Genomic DNA, 8,779 nt, shown 5'->3' on the forward strand with positions numbered 1-8,779 from the left:
CACACACACACACACACACACACACACACACACACACACACACACACATTTGGTGGATGGAGCAAACTCCAATGAGCTGATTCCAACAACTTTATCTTTTTTCCCCACAACTTACATATCCCAGCAAACTCTTTCAAACAGAATAGAAGTTACAATGTGACCACATTCTATTTTTCTTTTAGTGAATGATTGTGAAAAAACAGTATGTTCCTCAATACCTTTACATGAAAAACGTTTTAGATATCAGAGGTGAAGAAGACAATTTATTCCCAAGAACCCACTCGCATTCGTAACTAAGCAACCTGTTATAGATTAACAAAGTGTGCGCAAGCCAGGTAATTTTCTCAGTCAGTTTCTCTAACTAGCAGGCTGCAATTTGTGGCTACAAAGGGAGGATCGATGATTTTATTATCTATCTTAGAAAGTCATCTTATAAAAAAAATCTTAAAAGAATCACGAATGTAAATTTTTATATAAAACCCAGTTTCTTCTACTTGAAATTCTCAGAATGCACATCTATTCATCAGCAATTTTTATTAAACTATATCAGGAAGTTGAGAGCAAAAATGGGTACAAGAAATCAATCATCACCTTGAGCAGCCCATCTTTAACAAAGATGGCCCTCAGCTAGGGCTGGTCTGGCTGCCACTGTCCTCGTTCCCTGACGTTAAAAAAAAATCCCTAGCTCAACTGTTAAGAGTGCGCTTTTCTGAACTTCACATTGTTTCCTAAGATTGTCTATGTTAGAGCCACGAGCCAATCATCTTAACCTAACTTCACTAACAATCTCCATCTCCAAATTCTTTCTAAGGGTGGCAGTCACTGCTGACAATTGACATTTGTAAGTTCTTTCCAAGGGTGCTGACAGAATCATCGATCTGTTCCAGCAGCAATGCTTGAGAGAGACCAAGCATCATTACTGTGAGTGCTGGTGACACTGCCCAGGGAGGGGCAGGAAGCCCTCTTAGAGTTTCCATACAATTCTTAGACTAAGAGGGATGTGAAAGCAACAAACAGAGCAAACCTCCCCACCAGCATGACGTCCTTAGGACAAGTAATCTTGGGTGCTCTGCCTCTCTGAGGCACACCCATCGCCCCTGTCCTAACCTGTGGGCCCCATTCTGAGTTCTGAAGCCTTTTGTTCCTCCTGCATGGCCCTTGATGCCTAGGGAGACAGTTGTATCCGTGTGATTGATCTCAAGCTACAATGTATTGGTAATTCAGAGAAAGGAAGGTGAAGGAGTTTTGTACTAAGAAATCAAGCTTCTGGTTTGGAAGAGTCTGAACTCCGGGTGCTCAGTTGGCTATGGTTTGGGAGAAGACTGTGGAAGCTTTGGCAGGTGGAGCCTCCTAGGAGGAAATGGGTTCTCCAGCCTGGCTCTCCTTCCTGATGATACTGAGGATGCAGTACAAGCATCCAGCCTCCCTCTGCTCCTTCCAGGCTTTCCCAGCCAAGATGGAGGGAGCATAGCTCTTGAAAGGCAAACCGGAAAAATCCCTTCCTTAAATACCTTCTTCTCTTGCTTTTCTTTTGCTAGTTACATTTTATTTATGTATCTTATGTGTGCATGTTGCAGAGGAGGTGTGGCTATGTTGTGTAGAATCTGTAGAGGTCAGAGGACACATGGGAATGGGTTGTCTCTTTGTACCATATGGGTCCCAGGAATTGAACTAAGATCATCGGGCTGGCAGCAAGTGCCTTACCCACTGAACCATCTCACCTGTACTTAAAGATCTTGTCCAGTCACAGTAACAAGACAGATATCCAACACTTGTAAGAGTTTTCCTTGGAATCAATTATTTACGTCAGTCTTATCTAGAGAAATGGTTTACAGACACTAGGCATAGCAAGTGTCTCTGCTCTCAGACAGGAAATAGAGAGAAAATTAAAGTCATGAGGTGGTGGTACAGAGACTCAAAACTGAAGGCTAGAGATGACATCTGCCCCCATTGGCCAGTTTGACTCTGTCATTGTCCTACGATTCCTGTTCTCACATTGTAGTACATAGCCATACATCAGCCATTCCTCTGCTCACTCCCTGAAGCCCTCTGTGTCCTCCACATCTGAGTCTCTCTCTGTCTCTGTCCCCTCAACTCTCTCTCTCTCTCACACACACACACACATACACACACACACACACTCCACACTCACTGTGTTAAGTATTTATGACCAACCTCACCAAATGCATAAGTAACCTGTCTGACAGACCTCCGCTCCCAGAGTCACCTGGGAGGGTACTGTGTACACATTAATAAATCCTTGAGATTTGTCTATTAAAGGCTTCTGGAAAGAAGTCTGTAACTGGAAATTTAATGAGGTAGAAAGAGAAGAGAGCAGAGGAGGACTCAGAGGAAATGGCAGGACCTCCAAAGATCAATAAACATTATGAAAATGATGATGTCACCCAGAGCTGCAGCAGGAACGGGGACTGGAAGGGAAGGAAGCCAGGTGGTGAACTAAGCCCCTCCCAGTGGACGGTGGGCAGCAAGGGCCACACAGCATGACTTTGGGGACATCTGACGTCATCTGCTACTTTTGTACGCATTATCCTTGTGGCTCTGGAAGTGATTCTCCTGTGAGACCATCTTATAATTTTAATCTCTAAGGAAATAACGGGTCTAGGGAGTGGGTGTTAAAGACTACAAATATCTTCCCCAAAGATATCAGAAACAACTTCTTGATGGAAGTTCCCTGCTGAAAGACTGTTTATTACTACACACACACACACACACACACACACACACACACACACACACACATACACACACACACACACACATACAGAGCAAGCCTCTAGGTGTGAGAAATTCAGAGGGACACAAAAAGTATATAATTATAGACAGTTACAATGAAAGAAAGGCTGTATCACATAAACACACACACACACACACACACACACACACACACAGCCATGCACACACGAATTCCAAGGGAAAAGTTTGAGAGACGGAGAGGGAGCGTGCTTAGTTACGTGTACATGCCATTCAGCTGCCTTTAGATCCCAAACAATAATTACATTTTTTGCAAGATGGTAGGAAATTGTGAGCACGATTTATATGTTTGACACGAATGGATTCTTTTTAGATGTCAAACATCATTACCGTCACTCTAAAAGTTGTTTACAAGTATTGTCTTTTAGTGAGACAAATCAGAACATTTGCAGATTAAAACAAAACAAAACGCAGTTTTCAGTCATGTGAATGGTGGTGGTGGATCCAGGCTCCTGAGGCTTGCGGACCTGGGCCACCAGCCTCCCCACCCCACACACACACACTCACAGTCATCATCCGTGTGTAGCTTGGCTTTCAGCTTCTCCATCTTCCTCTCATCTCGTAACAACGTCCTGTCTTTTTTTAGTGTGCCTGTCCCTTCTTCTTTCTTTTCTTCAATGGTTTCTTGGATTAAAGAGTATTCTTCATAATTTGTTATTCCTAATAACAGAAATTGGGTTATATTTACACATGATTAAATCACTATCAGCTTCTACTTAGGGCCAGGGGTACTGCAGAGGCTCCATGTTGGCAGAGCACAGGAGGGGCCTCTTGCTCACTTGAGGACCAGGAAGGGCATACACCTCACAGTTCCTGAACAGACACAAGCTCTTCAGGTTGGGAAGCCAGATTCAAGGTACTGAGTACAATATTCTCTATAAACACACTTATACACACCCAATAGTCCACAAACATACTTACACACACCCTCTCGCCTATATTCTTCTCTCTGTTTCTGCCCCTGTTCTCTAAGATTAAACCCACAACATGAAGGCAAAGCATCTCGCACTGAGCCACATCCCAAGGATTCCATTACGCTTTATTTATTTATGTAGTTACTTATTTGGAGACATAGTCTCAGAATGTAGTCCTTTCTGGCCTGGTCCTCACAACCAGGTGACCATGGTGGCCCTGGAATCACAGAGACCTGTCTATCCCCGCCTCCTGCTTGCAGGGATTAAAGGTATACAGCACAATGCTTAGACTCCATTAATTTTTGAGAACCAAAGCATGACCCTGTCAATCAAGAAGTGTACAGATGAACTGGGCCCTTCCACGATGGGAATGTCAGGACAGGTAAGGCTGCTTTCATGCAGCAATTAAAGGACACCCTACGGTAAGAGGCAGGGTTGGTCTCTGGAGAAAATGACAAGAAGCAACACGAAACAAATCTGGGCTAGTCACACTGGCTGTAACCATGACAATTTAAGAAACAGTGGTCATCAGTGGGGAAGGTTGAAATGATTTAAAAATCATTTCCATTGAGAAACTCTGCAAAGGGAAATAAACCACGGCTTGGTGAGGCTCAGTGAGGAGTGTTATACCATGTCGGGCAAATGGAGAGACAGGACAGAAATCTCTCAGGTGTGGGCAGAGCTCAGGTGTTAATACTGCAGGCATGGGCATGGCCAAGGGACAAGGCTGAGTTGCTCACCTATCCTGCTGCAGATGGTGACCAGGAGCTCGCCCACCGTCTTGGAGTCATCCACCATCACCGTCTTCACAGAGCCATCCAACATTCGGATTTTCTGAGGCCTCTGTTTCTTCTTGTACTCCAGAATGTCCTAGACATAAGCCCCACCCGCCACAGACTGAGTTGAAAAACACAACAGCGCGGGGTACTTCTCTTTGGAGATCAAGTCCAGAAGATGCTTACATCTTCCTTTGTCCAAGATTTTTTTTTTCAAAGCCTTTCTAAGTATTCATGGGGGTGCTGCTGTGACTAGCACACAGAATTCTGCGCGCTAAGTAATGGGTTTCGTGAGGATTACGGGAAACTTATATAATGAAATTGCCCTCCAAGAAGGAATACTTGTAGCTTACAATGACCAAAACCTACGTTCTCTGAAGCGGAGCTGGCTATGTGCTCCAATGGCTGGGAAAGGGTGGTATAAGGAGGCTGAGGAGAGGGTGATACATCAGACAGTAGGAATGAGCCTGCAGTCATGTTTGTCATCATGAAACATTCTGTTTGCTACCCATACACACAAAATGGACATTTATTTTTAAAATGTTACTTCGGAATCTTTTCTGTATATATTTACTACGTATGTAGTCCACAAAATGAAAGACATAAATAATATCACCAGAAGGCTTCATATTAGGTGCGTATCAAAGCAAGAATAGTTTAACAAGACACAGGATGAAACAGGATGGTGATAAGATTCTTAAAATAGGAATGAGGTTGGAGGTTACTTCAAAATAGGAGACCTCTTTTTCATTATAATTCTTAGAAGCTATAGACAGGAAGACGTACCACAAATTAACTGATATCACACTCTTGCTTTTTGGAACCCTGGCCAATCTGATAAGCCTACTTCACCAGGCACAGGAAACCCAGGATCATGGGGGTTAAGGGGGGGAAAATGCTTTTCATGTTTTTATTCATCCTTTAAGCCACAGAGGTAACTTTTGTTTCTGTCACTGAGAGTCAGTAAAGGCGCATCTCCAGTTCAAGCTTCCTCTTCTCAAACAAGCCCTGGGTAGTGCTAGGACATCTCTGCTGCGCCCACGCAGCCCTGGTTTCTAATGCAGCCCAGGGACACCTCATACCCACTCAAGGAAGAGAAAGTAGCTCGTCTCACAACTGCCAAGCCCCAATTTGGCATGGAAAGGCTAATCACAAACCATTTCAAGCTGGCTGCAGAATTTCAAGAATTTTAGATTGGCTAGAATCTTCTCACCACCTGGACAGCCACACAGGTTCACTGAATTACTAACTAGAGGCTCTTGGATTAGATGCTATCATGAAGTGGGATGTCATAGCTAGTCCTCCAGCAGTAACGCACAGAAAGTAGCACCAGTGAACCAGCAAGGTGACTCAGTGGGGAAGGTGCCTGGCACCAAGGCTGTTTAGTTCTCCAGCCCCACATAAGGGAAGGAGAGAACCAACTCTGGAAAGTTGTTTTCTGGCCTCTTCATGCACACCATGACATACAAACATCCACACACAATGACATACAAATCAAGAAATGTTACTTAGAAGGATTTTTAAAGATGTTGCTTAGGAGATGGCCTAGTGGTTAAGAGCACGAGGATTTTTAAAGATGTTGCTTAGGAGATGGCCTAGTGGTTAAGAGCACTATCTGCTCTTCCAGAAGACCCAGGTTTGATTCTCAGCACTCAGATGGTGGCTTATAATAGTCTATAACGAAAGTTTCAGGGGACCGAATGTCGTCTTCTGGACTCCATTGGTACCACACAGGAAAGTATACACAGACACACATGCAATCAAATCACCCATAAACATGTACATACATAAATTTAAAAAATTAAAAAGAAAGCAGGACCAACAACGTACCCCATTCCGCAACATGTAGTAATCCAGTGTCCGACCTGCTTCTAGCCAAATCCCTTTCCTTGGGTCTTCGTCAGAGAGAAACAGCCCATAGTCAGAAGCTAGAAAATAGAAAAGAGGAGGCCAAGTGGGGACAAAGCCATCACTGGACCAAGCACACTGATGCAGAAAGGAAGGTGATACCATCCGTCACCAGAGCGACCTGCTTCTCACTAACAGCATAGCACCACACACTCCCACTGAGGCAGTCTGGGAGGAGCCTCCCAGCAGATTCAATGAGCACAGCAAGGCTGGAGTATACGGACCAGTGGGCTGGAGGCACACACGCGTTTAGAGAATCCTCAGGAACAGAGCACTCTACATTTCAACTGAAGTTGCCTTCATTTTCCAGTCCTTGCTGTCAGAGATTCACTTACCCAGGCTACCACAGGGAAGAAGAATAAACGGAGGCAGTAACCACCTCTGTCGAGGGCCACTGAGGCAAAGCAGGGAAGATGGGCCATAGCAAAAGAGCATGTGATAAAAATTTGGTCTACAAAATGGCAGTGAGTGCTCTGTAATCTTAGCCTTAGGGAAACTGAGGTGGAAAGACTGAGCCAACTTGGGCTAAACGATGAGCACTTTATAACAAAACAGAGTCTAAAAAAGCAACAACAAGCTATGTAGGACTTCCCTATGAGGTGAAGCTTACTCCACCAAATACCACAAAATAAAGAAAACAGTTGAAGAATTAAACTTAGTATTCCTCATAAAGGCCTCTTACTTCAATGTACTCAGTTTGGAGAGGCCTGGAGCAAGAGGGGAGCGGGGTCATTTCCCACCTAGACTTCTCCCAGGGTGAGGAGGGTGGGGAGGAGTGTGCACATGCATGGCAGAGGTCAGCCTCAAGTGTCACTCCCCAGGGTGCCATCCGCCCTGTTCACTGAGACAGGGTTTCTCATTGGTCTGCAGTTGGCTGACAGTTAGGCTGGCTGGCAGAGGCCACAGGGATCTTCCTGTTTCCTCATCACAGGTGATGGTATTTCAAGCCTATGTAGGTTTTCAGTATCAAACTTAGACCCTGAAACTTATGCAGCAAGCACTTTACTGACTGCACCATCTCCCTAGGCCATCTTTTCGTTAATGTAACTGGAATCCTTGGAGCCCTTCAGAAGGGTGAGCGTCCCATAACACATCAGGAAGGTATTTCTGAGCCTACAGGGGCCTTTACCATAACTTGTATCAGTTCAGCCCGAAGGAAGTTTTAACCGTGTCAGAAAATAATAAGAAAGAATGGAAAAGAATCAGAGAAACATTAGAAACCTTAAGAGTCAGATAGGGACTGTCAGCTAATTTTTATTTCTGGTTAATTTAGAACTCAGCAATCTGGGTATCATAAACCATGCCCTCTTTTGGACTCTGTGGGTACCTGCACTCACACATATACAATCCTGCATGTAGATATACGCACATACACACATAGACATAATTAAAAATAGAATCTTTTACAAACTGAGGTAAAACTCATGAAGCCCCTTCAAAGGGCTTGCACTGTCAGACTTTTACACAGTGCTGAGGCTACATGGCGTCGGTATGGGTCAGGTAAGGACGGTATTCTTTATTTGACTGAGGCAGTGAGCCATCAGAATGTGGTGTATGAACTGCAGAGCAGGATGTGCCCCTAAAGAGTCAAGATAACAGGCATATCCACATCAGGGCCAATGCCAGTGAGGTCACTGACAAGGTAAGCCTTGTTCTTCTCGGGGAGTAATGTAAAAAGGCATTCCACTTAAAATTGATTCCCCAGCCCCCAGCCCTCCAGTCAGGACCTCGCTATGTAGTACAGGATAGTCTGGAACTAGCTATGTAGACCAGACTGGCCTTGAACTCAGAGAGACCAGCCCGACTCTGCCTCCAGAGAGATGGAGTTACAGACGTGAACTTTCATGCCTGGTTTGAAACGGAGACGTTTAAAATGTGTCTAGGTGTGTCCCTTTAGCTACAGAGTTAAGGGACATCCACCCACATTTTCAGAAGCCAATGAATAACCATTGACGTACCTTGCCCGGTCTGTGCCTCAGGTACTCTCTCCCGAATGACTCGACAGGCGTCATACACAGCTGTAGACGGCTCAAACTGCATGGTCTTCACCACATTGCAGTGGCGGACACAGATCTTTAAGGATAGGGCCACCATTTTCATAGATGACTTGACGGGTTTCACTTAGAGCATCTAGAAAACACAAGGAGACATGCCTTAATGCTGACAATCATTATATAGCTGCAGGGGAAAAATATTTAGTTCTTATCCCGGCTCCCCTGCTACCAAGTTATTCACATTGCTGTGGGAGCCAGTGTGAGCGTTGTATGTAATAATGCCTTAACACTCCTAATTTGAGAAATGGCAACATATACACTCCTCCGCAAACAACACCAATGATTGTCAAGAATGAGCCTCAAACTGAATGAAGGCATGACAGCCTGTGTGGCGGCTGGACTGCCAACACGACAG

The 8,779-nt window shown here is 44.6% G+C and overlaps 1 protein-coding gene across 2 annotated transcripts in view; it reads right to left on the reverse strand.

Annotated features, from left to right (window-relative positions):
* Tln2 (talin 2) overlaps positions 1-8,464 on the reverse strand; it is a 181,210-nt gene extending 172,746 nt beyond the window's left edge. For both annotated transcript variants that reach the window (XM_028781451.1, XM_028781452.1), the window contains exons 1-4: positions 8,329-8,464; positions 6,293-6,390; positions 4,427-4,556; positions 3,280-3,432 (exon numbers count right to left, since the gene is read on the reverse strand). In XM_028781451.1, coding sequence (XP_028637284.1) covers positions 3,280-3,432; positions 4,427-4,556; positions 6,293-6,390; positions 8,329-8,464 — 517 coding nt within the window. The remainder of the gene's footprint in view (positions 1-3,279; positions 3,433-4,426; positions 4,557-6,292; positions 6,391-8,328) is intronic.
* Positions 8,465-8,779: the final 315 nt, after the last annotated feature.

This window comes from Grammomys surdaster, unplaced genomic scaffold, assembly GCF_004785775.1.
Source record: "Grammomys surdaster isolate TR1022 unplaced genomic scaffold, NIH_TR_1.0 437, whole genome shotgun sequence".
Lineage (NCBI taxonomy): Eukaryota > Metazoa > Chordata > Mammalia > Rodentia > Muridae > Grammomys > Grammomys surdaster.